General features: G+C 49.1%; 1 protein-coding gene across 3 annotated transcripts in view; it reads left to right on the forward strand.

Annotated features, from left to right (window-relative positions):
• Nucleotides 1-13796, forward strand: part of cdk14 (cyclin-dependent kinase 14) — a 173830-nt gene that overhangs the window by 54708 nt on the left and 105326 nt on the right. For all 3 annotated transcript variants that reach the window (XM_042106533.1, XM_042106535.1, XM_042106534.1), the window contains 2 exons: nucleotides 9935-10029; nucleotides 11106-11185. In XM_042106533.1, the coding sequence (XP_041962467.1) occupies nucleotides 9935-10029; nucleotides 11106-11185 (175 nt within the window). The remainder of the gene's footprint in view (nucleotides 1-9934; nucleotides 10030-11105; nucleotides 11186-13796) is intronic.

Raw genomic sequence — 13796 nt, forward strand, 5'->3', positions numbered from 1 at the left:
TCACCAGGTGTAGGGGAGATCCGGGTGAGCTCAACAAGTCTTCAGTCTCCCTCCATTCGAAAACCCCTGCTTCATCTCCGCCTTCAGCTTTCCGACACGACTCATACGTTGGCCGCCCTTGTGGATTCTGGAGCCGAAGCAAACATCATGGACCCTGAGCTTGCACGGCGACTGGACGTGAACCATCATCAACTGGCACAACCCATTCCTGTACGAGCCCTGGATGGACATCATCTGGGCACGGTCACTCACATCTCAGCCCCTGTGACAATTCTGCTGTCAGGAAACCACCAAGAGTCCATCCAGTTTCACCTCCTACACTCACCTGGCCAACCACTCATTCTCGGATACCCGTGGCTCCGTCAGCACAACCCCCACATCGACTGGGAGACAGGAACAGTCCGTTCGTGGGGAAGGAGTTGTCACCAGACCTGTTTAAGGGGGGCCACCCTGCCCGTTCATCGGGAAATATCTAGCGCTACCCCCGACATATCCAATGTTCCGACCTGTTACCACAGCCTGAAAGAGGTGTTCAACAAATCCAAGGCGACATCTCTACCCCCACACAGACCCTATGACTGCGCGATTGATCTCCTGCCTGGCACAGCACCTCCCAAGGGTCGTCTGTATTCACTGTCAGCCCCGGAAAGAAAGGCCATGGAAGACTACATTAATGACTCTCTTGCCGCCGGGATAATCAGACCGTCTTCTTCCCCCGCAGGAGCGGGATTCTTCTTCGTCGGTAAGAAGGACGGTTCTCTTCGTCCATGCATAGATTACCGGGGTCTGAACGACATCACGGTTAAGAATCGCTACCCACTGCCCTTACTTTCGTCTGCCTTCGAACTGCTGCAGGGAGCCACCGTATTCACGAAGCTGGACCTTCGCAATGCCTACCATCTGGTGCGGGTGAGAGAGGGAGACGAGTGGAAGACTGCGTTCAACACACCAACCGGCCACTATGAATACCTCGTCATGCCATTTGGCCTCACCAATGCCCCAGCAGTTTTTCAAGCCCTAGTGAATGATATCCTCAGGGACATGTTAAATACATTCGTTTTTGTGTACCTTGACGATATTTTAATATTCTCAAAGACTCTGTCAGAACACACGCACCATGTCCAGTTGGTCCTGCGCCGCCTGCTGGAGAACTCTCTTTTCGTGAAGGCAGAGAAGTGCGAGTTCCATGCCAAGACCGTTTCATTCCTGGGGTATGTGATCAACGAGGGCAGCATTCAGATGGATCTCACGAAGGTGTCGGCTGTCACGTCCTGGCCAGTCCCTGAGTCTCGGAAAAAGTTGCAACAGTTCCTGGGCTTTGCGAACTTCTATAGGAGGTTCATCCGAAACTATAGCACAGTGGCTGCACCACTCACGGCGCTAACCAGCACTAAACAGCCGTACCAATGGACAGCAGCTGCTGATAAGGCCTTCCATAGCCTCAAGACACGTTTCACTTCCGCTCCCATCCTCCAGATGCCAGATGCAGCAAGGCAGTTTGTGGTGGAGGTAGATGCTTCGGACGTGGGAGTGGGTGCAGTGCTTTCTCAGAGAGCAGCCGAGGATGGCAAGATGCACCCCTGTGCCTTCTACTCCCGTCGGCTAACCCCAGCCGAATGCAACTACGACATTGGGAACCGCGAGCTGCTGGCCGTCAAGCTCGCCCTTGAAGAATGGCGGCACTGGTTAGAGGGGTCAAAGGAACCATTCGTAGTGTGGACAGACCACAAAAACCTGGAGTATATCCAAACAGCCAGGAGGCTGAACTCCCGTCAACAGCGGTGGTCTCTGTTCTTTACCCGCTTCAATTTCACGCTCTCCTACCGCCCGGGATCTCGCAACATCAAACCTGATGCCCTTTCCCGGATGTTTCAGAAGGACGAGATCACCGCCATGCCAGCTCCCATTCTTCCCAGCCACTTTGTCGTAGCGGCCCTCACCTGGGAGATCGAGAAGCAGGTCATGGAGGCTCTTCGGAACCAGCCAGGCCCAAGCACCAGCGCCCCCAACCGTCTGTTTGTTCCAGCAAATCTCAGGTCACCTGTGATCCAGTGGGGGCACGAATCCCGTCTGGCCTGTCATCCCGGCATCACTCGCACCCTTCATCTGGTCCGCCAGCGGTTCTGGTGGCGGCGGATGAGACGGGATGTCCAAGAATTCATCCGAGCTTGTCCCACTTGTAACCGAAACAAGACCCCCAACCAGCCTCCTGCTGGGTTGCTGCAACCCCTACTCGTACCCAAGCGGCCCTGGTCCCACGTTTCACTGGACTTTGTTACGGGTCTTCCGCCCTCTGACGGACACACAGTCATCCTTACCATTGTTGACCGCTTTAGTAAGATGACTCACTTCGTGCCTCTTCCTAAACTACCCTCTGCTAAGGAGACCGCCCAGGTGGTCCTGGAATATGTGTTTCGTATCCATGGCCTACCCCAGGATATAGTGTCAGACCGGGGGCCGCAATTCTCAGCAACCTTTTGGAAGGAGTTCTGTCATCTCCTTGGGGCCACCGCCAGCCTATCATCTGGATTCCACCCGCAGTCAAATGGCCAAACTGAACGCATGAACCAGGAGCTGGAGAAGGCACTGAGGTGCGTGGCCTCCCAAGATCCCCGGGCCTGGGCTCAACACCTGCTCTGGGTGGAATATGCCCATAATTCACTCACCAGTTCCGCCACCGGGCTCTCCCCCTTTCAGTGTGTCTACGGGTATCAACCCCCACTGTTTGCCAGCCAGGAAGCGGATGCCACCTGTCCGTCTGCTCTTGCGTATGCCCGCCGCTGCCGCCGCACTTGGGCCCAGGCTCGCACTATGCTCCTGAAGTCAGGAACCAGCTACGCCGTCGGTGCCAACCGACGGAGGGCCCCAGCACCTACTTACCGGGTTGGTCAGAAGGTCTGGCTGTCTGCCCGGGATCTGCCGCTGCGGGTTGAATCACGAAAGCTGGCCCCTCGCTTCATTGGTCCTTTTCCTGTGCAGAAAGTCATCAGTCCAACGGCGGTTCGGCTTCAGTTGCCCACTTCCATGCGGGTCCATCCCACCTTCCACGTCTCCAAGGTCAAGCCGGTCCATGAAAGTCCCCTGGTCCCTGCGGCTCCGCCGCCGCCTCCTCCGCGCCTCTTAGATGGCGGTCCTGTCTTCACCGTCCGGCGGCTGCTCCGCTCTAGGCGACGGGGTAGGGGTCTCCAGTACCTCGTTGACTGGGAGGGATATGGTCCGGAGGAGAGGACCTGGATCCCGGCCAGGAGGATAGTGGACCGGACCCTCATCACTGACTTCCACCGACTACATCCTGATCAGCCTGCAATCCGTAGGGGCCGTCCCAGAGGGGTCCCTAGCCGTCCTGCCCGCCCGGCTTCCTGTCCTGTGCCTGACCCTGATCCTGTCTCAGTACCTGTCCTGTCTCCCGACCGTGACCCTCCAGCTCCTTCTGAGGATGGGGATGCTCACTCGGACCGCTCGGAGGAGTTCTGACCCGCCGCCTGCTCCCCTCCACCCTCCCGGCATGATGTTGTTCTTGGGACTTCTGGGGCCGTCCCTTAGGGGGGGGGTCCTGTCATGAGCATTCTCTCTCCCTGGCAACAACCCTTAATTGATTCAACTCTCTGCCACTCTGCTCACTCTCTCTCTACTCTGCCTAACGAGCTCCACCTGGCTCCGCCCTGCTCAGCTCTAATTACTCTGCCAGCTGCACTGCATTTCTCCACTAACCTCTCCCAGTATATAAAGCCCTGTTTTTCAGCCAAGCCCTGTCAGATCGTCTTCAAACCTGGACCAGTAACCTGCCTGCCTGTCTACTCTCTGACTCCTACCTGTGATTCGGATCCTTTCTTGACTGCCTCCCTGTTCTACTGCCCCGGTTATCCCGACCTGCCTTCCGGATCTTCTCGATTACTCTCCGATCTTCAGCCCCCCCGGTAACTCGATTCTGCCTTCTGTCTCTCACCACGTTTAGTGCCTAGCCCTGGTCTGTACTACTGCCTGCTGTTCACCTTGCTGTTGTGTGTGGGTTCCCCTGAGCCCCGAGAACCCCTGGCACTCCTAGCACCCCTGGAACCGGAACCTCCAAGACCTCACGTTTCTCTCACTCCTCTTCCCCCCTGAACCCTTCAATAAAAAGACTCTGAATTTGAACTTGCGCTCTTGGGTCGTCTTCTGTCCGTGACAAGGGCTGCGTTGTGGAGGTGCATCTATGTAAAAAAAAACACTGGATTTAAAGCTGCTATTTGCTGAATGGCACAGAAATGTTAAATCGAGCCAGGTGATGCAAATTGGACCAAATTGAATTGATTCTCAGCGCCGTTGCACAGAAACCCTGAATGAATTGTTTTTTTTTATTGCAGGATTCCGTAGCAGCCTACCCCCAGAGTGTTTGTGTTTTAGGGCACACTCAGGCTTTTTCCGGAGCGAGCGTGTGTGTGGTCACCAGAGAGCGGAATGGAGAGAATGAGAGAGTGGTGTGTGTCAGCGGGGGGGGGGGGGGGGGGGAGAGAGAGAGAGAGAAGGGAAGCAACAACAGAGGAGAAATAGATGCAGAGCATACTTGCTTGCTGATTCACAGTGATGAAAAATGCATGAGTGAGAGATGAGTGATGCTCTTAAGAGTGGCGGGGACATCGAAGTGGGTTCCAGGGGTGGGGGGTAGCACAGAGAGCCCTCACCCCCAGCCAGGCGCCCCTCAGTGGGAGACAGCAGATAATTTACTAGCCCATCTCTTCAGAACTCCATCTCTCCTCAGGTAGCCAGATCCTACTCCTGCTCATAGTGGAGTAAAGGTGTGTGTGTGTGTGTGTGTGTGTGTGTGTGTGTGTGTGTGTGTGTGTGCAGGCTTATGTATGTAAGTGAGAGAATGATGCACGAATAATGACTTGACTCACGCTGTGTCAAAGCTGACATAAACATATATAGAAACAGCCAGCAAACACACAGGGGTACACACACACACACACACACACACACACACCTTCACAGCAGGGCTTTGGGTCACCCTGCATGTGTTTGCTGTGATGGGGAGCGTGTTACCGGTGTGTGTGTGATTACTGCCTGGCTCAGGTTGCTGTGGAGGGATCCCTTTGGTCTGGCGCTTTCAGGGATTAGATCAGGGACCACGTGGACGTGATCATTTCATGGTTCCGCATTTCAGATGAAAATTGACCTCAGGATACGGTGCTTATAAAATCATGGAGTGTGTGCTTGGGGTAGATGGGGTGGGGGGTTGACCCAACCATTTCTGTGAAATGAGATATTGTGTCCATTCATCACTGATGGAGATTGTGTTATATTCAGAAAGGTGTAGATGGAGAATGAGATGGTGCTATATTCAGAAAAGTGTCTCTTGGGTAGATGTACAGAGATGTACAGAGGAAGTGTAATTAAGTATAAGTATACTCTTTTGGTCTCTGCATTTATCCCAATCCGTGAATTAGTGAAACACACTCGGCACACAGTGAACACACAGTGAGGTGAAGCACGCACTAATCTAATCCCAATGCAGTGAGCTGCCTGCTACAGCGGCGCTCGGGGACCAGTGAGGGGTTAGGTGCCTTGCTCAAGGGCACTTCAGCCGTTCCTACTGGTCGGGGTTTGAACCGGCAACCCTCCGGTTACAAGTCCGGAGCGCTAACCAGTAGGCCAAGGCTGCCCCCTAAGCCCCCTTAGCACCTTAGTCCCTCCGCAGAAGGCAAACACCGTCCCTTGCCATATTATGTTGAATTTACTAAGCATTCACTTCATCAGGTAAACAGTGTTTGTCACTGCCCTCCAACATTATTTAGCAAGCATGAAAGTGAGACAGAAGAGCACAGTTCGCCTGACAGCTCTCCCGTGGCTGGCAAAATGCCCTTTCATTCATATGTGGTCTGTTTGTACATTAATGCCATGTTTTCAGGCACGAATAACAGTGGCTAATACCTTAGTACGTCAGCTTGTACCTCTCTCTTTGTCTTTCTTTGTTGGTGTTTTTCACTCACCATATTAAATGTGGTCTTCTCCAGGGGAGCTCATAATGAATGACGTGGTGTATTTATTTCTTATTATTATTTTATATTATGTCTGTGGTGCCTCTTTTGGGTGTCTTGCGATTTGCACAGCCTGAGATCTGCACAGTGAACATAATGGACCCCCCCATAATGGAATGCAGAAACCTTCTCTTATTATATTTTTCCTTAACTCTCTCTTCAGAGAAAAAAGATAAGTCAACTCCAGATGCACTAAACCTTCTTAACCATCCCAATCTGCTCTTAGATTTGAGGATATTCTTAGAAACACTATCTATCGGTATAAGTCATTCAGATGCTGAATGCATGCAATATCACAGTATTTCATATAATCATTATAGCCCTCTAAACATATGAAAAGTTCAGATGCAAAACCCTCTAAATCCGTCTGACTACTTTTCTTTTTTTTTATCAGGCTCCTAGAGTGGTATTTAGCGGGTTTTGAAGCAAAATTATTTGATTAACATATATGTGTCCACTGTCCATACTATGTGTTGAGAGCATTCACTCACAATCTTATCTCATTTTTGACAGAGGTGGCGTTTAGAGGGTATTGCATCTGAACTCTTCATATCATAGTATAGATTTGATTAGATTATGATCAGGCATGTTTTATGTTACCTTTTTATGTTTATGTTTTTTTTATCTTGCTAATCTTTTCCTATCTTGCTACCTAAGATGCATAACCTAATGAATCCCAGAACTCATCAGGCACTAACGAAATAAGGACAGATCATGGATACGAAATAAAGAGAGCAATGTTGCTTGTGTGTGGCTTTATGCTTGGGACCCCTGTGTGATAACACTGTGAGAGTCCAACATTCTCTCGGAACTGTCCCTCAGATAGGATTTCACTTCCTCTCCCATCTCCAGGGAGAGATGGTGTTTAGCAAAACCTCTCCCTAGTGTTTGGCCCGGTTGTTACGCACCGCAAGATGACCAGACAAGATATAGGCTATGGCTTTAAAACCAAAAACAGTGTTCAATCACCACTGAAACACACCACAACATAAACTATCCTCAAGCAGATGTGTGTGTGTGTGTGTGTGTGTGTGTGTGTGTGTGTGTGTGTGTGTGTGTGTGTGTGTGTGTGTGTGTGTGTGTGTGTGTGCATGTGAGGGAGAGAGAGATAGAGGGTTGAGAAAGAGAGAGAGAGAGGGGGGAGAGAGACTACCGTTAAGGCCTGAGCAGTATGCTACTCCACTGGGACTGTCTGGAATCTGTTGGAGCCCCTTTCCTCTGCCCAGCTCCATTCCCTCGTTCCCTCGTTCCCTCGTCCCTGAGCTGCCCCCCCACCCCACCCCTGCAGAATGCCGTAACCTTTCCCAGAGTGTGTGTGTGTGTGGCAACATCTGCACGTCCACCGCCAGTCTTTGCAAATGTCACACAGCTTTTCCAAAGGGCTCTTCTGCCTGCCCAGGATATAGGTGTCTCCACTAAAAAACAACAACTTGTCATTCACAGTCACGGAAAGAAAAAGCAGACGATAAAGGTCTTGGAAATAGCTCCAAACGTCCCTTGTGGAGAATAGATGCCCAGGTTGGTGTGGGGCTAATTTGGAAGTATTCATTCTTAGAGGACCCTGATGTGATATTGAATTGGGCAAAGGCAGAGCTAGGTGATTGAAACAGCTATTTACAGCCTCAGAGAAAGTAAACAGCTCTCTGGTGGCCGATCACATCTTGCAGATTCATTTGCACTTGAGCTCCGTGTGATACCCACAAGGGCTCCAATCTTCGGGTCCATTTTTGTCTTAATACATATAGGGAAGGCGGATGGAAACATGGTTTATGGATGGAATTGCAGGGATTCGAGGTAGATGCCAGGGACTGTGGGTAAAACAAATAAGGTTAAATTTGAGGAGTTTCTTTTTCTTTCAGGGAAATAGTGGGAAGCATGGTACTTCCATGTGATGCGTGTAAATCACACACTACATTCAAACAAACAAATTCACATATGCACACACACACACACACGGGCACGTGCACGCGCCCACACAAACACACACACACACTTGCTATTTCCATTAATTCGTAAACCTGCTCATCCATTATGTAAATTTGCGGGAGTACAAGAACAGAATCATTTAAATTCACCGTATTGATTTGATGTTCTGGCCAGATACTCGCTTTGGCGGAATTCTCCGGCTCTCACTCCTCCTCCGTCTTATTGATCAGGCGTCATGAGGCGGACGGACAAGGCCAGGCCTGCTGTGCATCTGGTGCTATTGCAAACAATTAATGTTTTTTACCATGCAATCATCCATCAGAGAGATAGAGAGAGAGAGAAAGAGACAGAGAGAGAGAGAGAGTACTCAGCCTGCCTACATAGTGTGGGTCTGGGTGAACCAGTCGCTGCAGCCTTCAGGTTGCTTATCTCTGATCGCGAGCCCAGGTGGGGAGAAGTGAAAAACACTGCAGGACTGTGGGGGGGGAGGAGGCTGACTGAGGCTCCGTAGGCAGGCTCCGTAACGGCACATGAGGCCCGCACTGCACTCAGGCCCCTATGTAGCCAGCGGCCCGGAGCAGTAGCGCGACAGATGCCCGGAGAAAGCAGGCAGGTGTTTGTGCTTCAGGAGTAGCTTAGAGAGAAGCATAACGCTTGCAACAGCCCCTCCGCCCGCAACTGTGCTAATGGAGGTGCAGCAGTAGCAGTCTTCAGAGAGAGCCGGGGGAGAGAGAGAGAGAGAGAAGAGAAAGAGAGAGCTGCTTTGTGATGTTCGACTGCAAGCTCCCATTCTATCTCTAATACTAATCGCATTCGTTACAGCCAGTATAGGGCAGCCGATTGCAAACAGAAAGGTGCTGTGGGAGTGCTGCTGTGCTGTGCTGTGCTGTGCCAGCCTCTCCCTTTCCTCTCCCCGCGCCTCTCTCTCTCTCTCTCTCTCTCTCCGTGAGCAGTCGCTACAGGGAGCACACCTGGCATTCTCTGCAGTAACTACATACTGGAATTCCCATGGTGCCTCTGAGAAGCCTGGAGGCATCCTCTCCTGTCTGCGGGGGAAGCGATCCATCAGGCCCACCAGTGGAGCTGACGCCAGCACTGCCATCAGGTGTTGATTGGTTGGGCAGCCTAAGCCTGCGAACACGAACCGCCCAGTCGGTAGCCACGCGACTGGTCCAGGCTCTGCTCATTTGCCGTTTTGCCAAGATGCTTGTTGATAATTGTATAGTTGCCGTACCATGTGAACAGAAACAGGGTGTTTTGTTTTGGCAAAGATGACAGTGGTTCATTTTAGTAAACTCTCTCTTTGCCTGTTTCTTATATCATGATGAGACTATTGTAAGAGTATTATGACACGTGTGTGTGTGTCTAGCGTGTGGTTGCAAATGTGTGTATGTGTGTGGGTACATGTCTGTGTGTGTGTGTGTGTGTGTGTGTGTGTGTGTGTGTGTGTGTGTGTGTGTGTGTGTGTGTGTGTGTGTGTGTATGGGGGGGGGGGGGGTTAACTGGAATGACTGTAATTGCTTTGCGACTCTGCTTCACTTGCTTTATTTCTCTGTGGCATTCCCCAGCTATTGATGACCATTCTTTCACCATGACGGCTTTAAGCCATCACTCTGTGCATGATGGTCACTCTCCTGTGGGCCATGAAACTCCCTTAATGAAGATCTGAGACCGCTCTATCAAAAACATCCACCAATCAGTGTTCTCCTGGGAGACTGATAGACCATGCCTCTCATAATTATAGGAGAGATGTGGTTGGGTGGCGAGGCATGTTATAAGGAAACTGGTCTAAGGAAGACCAAGACTGCTGTGTTTTTAATCAGAGGTAAAGCATGAAGCTGCAGGACATGACGGAACCATCTGGAAGTAAACCAGTCTCAGGGTCTGTGTGGCTGTATTGACAGGATGTAGTTCCAGACGGGGTTGTTGGTCCACATTTCTCTAATGTTTCTCTTAACATTTGCTCCTGTCCTTTTTTTTTCATTTCACAGCCCACCAGCCCCAAGTTTGGAAAGGCCGACTCATACGAGAAGCTGGAGAAACTGGGGGAAGGCTCATATGCCACTGTGTACAAGGGAAAGAGCAAGTCAGTTATATTTCTTTCCCTCTCTCTCTCATACAGTACACACACACACACACACACACACACACACACACACACACACACACACTGTAGACACAGACATACATCTTTCTCACACACACATTCTTTTTTTGCTGTCACAATGTGATCCTAGTGTGTGCTCTCTCTTTGCCCCATCACTGTGTGTGTGTGTGTGTGTGTGTGTGTGTGTGTGTGTGTGTGTGTGTGTGTGTGTGTGTGTGTGTGTCTCTATGTCTGTCTGTCCATCGGTCTGTCTAGACTGTGTCCTTTCAACACAATAATTGAATTATATATCTTTGCCATAAGCTAGTCTTCAGTGCAACCATAGTCAATTATTACTTACGTGCACAATTTAATTGCATCTCAATCTTACCACAGAGATGGACTGGGACCTCGATGAACATATGGCTGTGGTAGCTTAGTTTATCTTCCCAAGCATGAAATACCATTTGTTTTATCAAATCTCTTTTAAATGGGATTGTTTTCAGGCATTTGTTTCAGAATGATTTTCCCTCTTTCACATTATTCTGCCCTGCATACCAATAGAAAAAGGTAAATCATTAGCCTTTACAAATTAAAGTCTGGAAAATTAATTTCATACACTACAAATTGGATTGCATATTGCACAGGCCATTGTTCATGGTCCTGTAGCTTTCTTGCTTTTGTATGTGTGTGTTTGTGCTCTCTCTCTCTCTCTCTCTCTCTCTCTCTCTCTCTCTCTCTCTCTCTCTCTCTCTCTCTCTCTCTCTTTCTCTCTATCTCTTTCTTTCTCTCTCTCTCTCTCTCGTTCTCTTGCTCTCTATAGCACATTTGATTGGTGTGAGTTATTGCATTTAATGCCGTGTCTTAAAATGGCTGAGTCTCACTCCAGTGCCTCTAAATTGCATTTCATTGACTCTAGAAGACTCAGGTCCAGATGATGCCCTTTATTGACTACTGTTTTAATGCAATGCAGCTCTGACAAATGAACATTTTTATTTCACGCCCGCCCCCGCCCCCGCCTCCGCTCCAACCCCCCTTCAACCCACCCCACCCCACCCCACACCCCACCTCGGCAGGGTGAATGGGAAGCTGGTGGCGCTGAAAGTCATCCGTCTTCAGGAGGAGGAGGGCACCCCGTTCACAGCCATCAGAGAAGGTGGGTCCCGCTGACGAGCTGAGTTCACGAACTCAGTAACACATGCATGACACACACATATACACACACACACACATATGGAGCCAAGGGGTTCACAACAGCAGTCACATTGTGCACTATACAGATTGCATCGTGAAAGGCAATTCACTGCTGGGCTTAGGACAAATGAGGTTGCCCATGGGCATCGGTGATTCAACCTGGTTACAATACTGACTAGGTAAATGGCACATCCATGATCCACAGATTATGAGTGAGTTGATTACCTGATGCTGTTGTCTCGCGTGTTGTCTGTTGTTACCTGATGCTGTTTCGCGTGTTGTCTGTGGTTGTGTTTGTATGTTTCATGGGTGGAGGTGCTCCTCTGGACCCTCACCTCTCTTCATTTGAGAAGGAATAAGTTTCTCACATGTCTGTGTAGGAGTGACCACTGTGTGCCACTGTGACTAATGGTCATGGTCACGCAGGACCCAGAAGGCCATACTGTACATTGGTTTGTTGAGCCTCGCTGAGCTGCAGTCCATTCTTTCTGCATGTGATTGAGTTTCCTCCCCCATTAGTACCCAGAGATGCTGAAGTACCTCGCTGAGTTCTCACCGCAATTTTCACAGAGAGTTCACCTCTGCTTGAGCCGAGTCTCATGAAACTTGAGTGTAATGTAAGGGGGCGGAGGGGGTGGGGGGGGGGGGGGGGGGGTAGGTGGCGGTGGAGGACTGAGTGAGTGATTCTAGCAGAGACCGGGAGTGTGAGAAACACCTGACGCTCACCGAACCCCCCAGCCCCTTTGGCGAGGAGTTGACGACCCATCTGTTTGATCTGTGAGATCCCCATGCCAGTGAGCTGAAGTTTGCCCTCCCAACACACACACACACACACACACACACACACACACACACACACACACACACACACACACACATACACACACACACACCATTCCAAGCCCCACTTCATCCCACCTCCTGCTGTGCGGATCATAGGACCGCTTTGAAAATTTCAAACTAATTCAGCAATCACGGGGCGAGGTGACTCCTAGCGCTGAACGTGCGGAGCATTCCATAAAGTCTGAGTGAGCTGACAGACACAAGAAGGAAAGACAGGCAGAGGGAGAGAGAGAGAGAGAAAGAGATGGAGGGATGACGAGAGAGGATGGGGAGAGAGAGGGACAGAGGTAGACTTTGTGTGTGTGTGTGTGTGTGTGTGTGTGTGTGTGTGTGTGTGTGTGTGTGTGTGTGTGTGTGTGTGTGTGTGTGTGTGTGTGTGCGCGTGTGTGTGTGTGTGTGTGTGTGTGTGTGTGTGCGTGTGTGTGTGCGCATGTGTGTGTGTGCGTGTGTATGCGTGCGTGTGATTGTGTGGATGGGATACATGTGGACAATTTACGGCCAAGTTGAAATGACCGGTTTCTAATGACCAGACCACTAAGGGTGAATTTATTTCCCCGATATCTGTTTTTTTTTCTGAAATGTTAGTACTTTTGTTTTTTGTGGGTTACAGTAACAGTCAGGGTCCAGGTCTGACTTGTACAGGACATTTAGGTTCTGCTGTAGACCCTCTGCTGTTGGAGACAGCATAACTAAGTTGTCTGCAAAAAGAAGAAAATTTGATTTCAGAGTCATTTAATAAGAGGCCAGGTGCTGCTGACTGCTCGAGTTTTTTTTTTTTTTGCCAATTCTTTAATATAAATGTTGAAAAGGGTTGGTGATAGAGGGCAGCACTGTCTCACACCCCGTTCTTGAGTGAAGAATTATGTTAGTTTGTTTCCAATTTTACTTGCACATTTGTGGTTTAATTACATTGTTTTTATTATGCTGTATGTTTTTCCCTGGCCCTACACCAGTTTCATCTTGTAGAGTAGTACAGAATAGGCCATCATGCCAAAAAGAATCAAAGGCCTTCTGGAAATCTCCAAAGCAAGCAAATATTTTTGTTTATGGTGTGTTTGATATTTTTTGATTAGGGTGTTTTTGATATTTATTAATTAGGGTGTGTTTGATATTTATTAATTAGGGTGATATTTATTGATTAGGGTGTGTTTGATATTTGTTTATTGTGTGTTTCCATATCAATCAAGTTTTGGTAAGTTTGGGTGTGTTCTGGGTTAATGCTGTGTTTTCTATAGTTTTTCAAAGTGACTTTTTTGTACTCCTCTATTTTGGATGGCAAGTTCATCTTGCTGCTTTTTGTTAAGTTTATTAAACATTTTCCAGATTTTTTTTTAGTATTTAAATATTCTTCAATTCTCATGTCTCTAATTGATTTTTGGTGAACTGTTATTCTTTCGGAGTTTGTTTTTGTATTGTTTAAGCTCGTCATAATAACTAACGCGTAAACCAGGGTCATCGGGTCATGAGAAGTTTTTTCCTCATGATTTTGGAATCCTGATCAAACCATTTTTCATGATCTTGTTTATTCTTTTGAGGGTTTTTTGATAGTCTTAAGACTTTAGAAATGGTTGCCAGGTAATGAAAAATGGTGTTTAGACTCTCGGCTGCATGGTTTACATCATGGGTTTGTGCAGGTAAGTACTAGCTATGTACATGTTTCTATTAGAGAACCCATTTTGGGTTGACAAAAAGCTTTTAGGTACTTCTCTTTGCTGTTATGGGCCCATCTG

This window comes from Alosa sapidissima, chromosome 10 (genome assembly GCF_018492685.1).
Source record: "Alosa sapidissima isolate fAloSap1 chromosome 10, fAloSap1.pri, whole genome shotgun sequence".
Taxonomy (NCBI): domain Eukaryota; kingdom Metazoa; phylum Chordata; class Actinopteri; order Clupeiformes; family Clupeidae; genus Alosa; species Alosa sapidissima.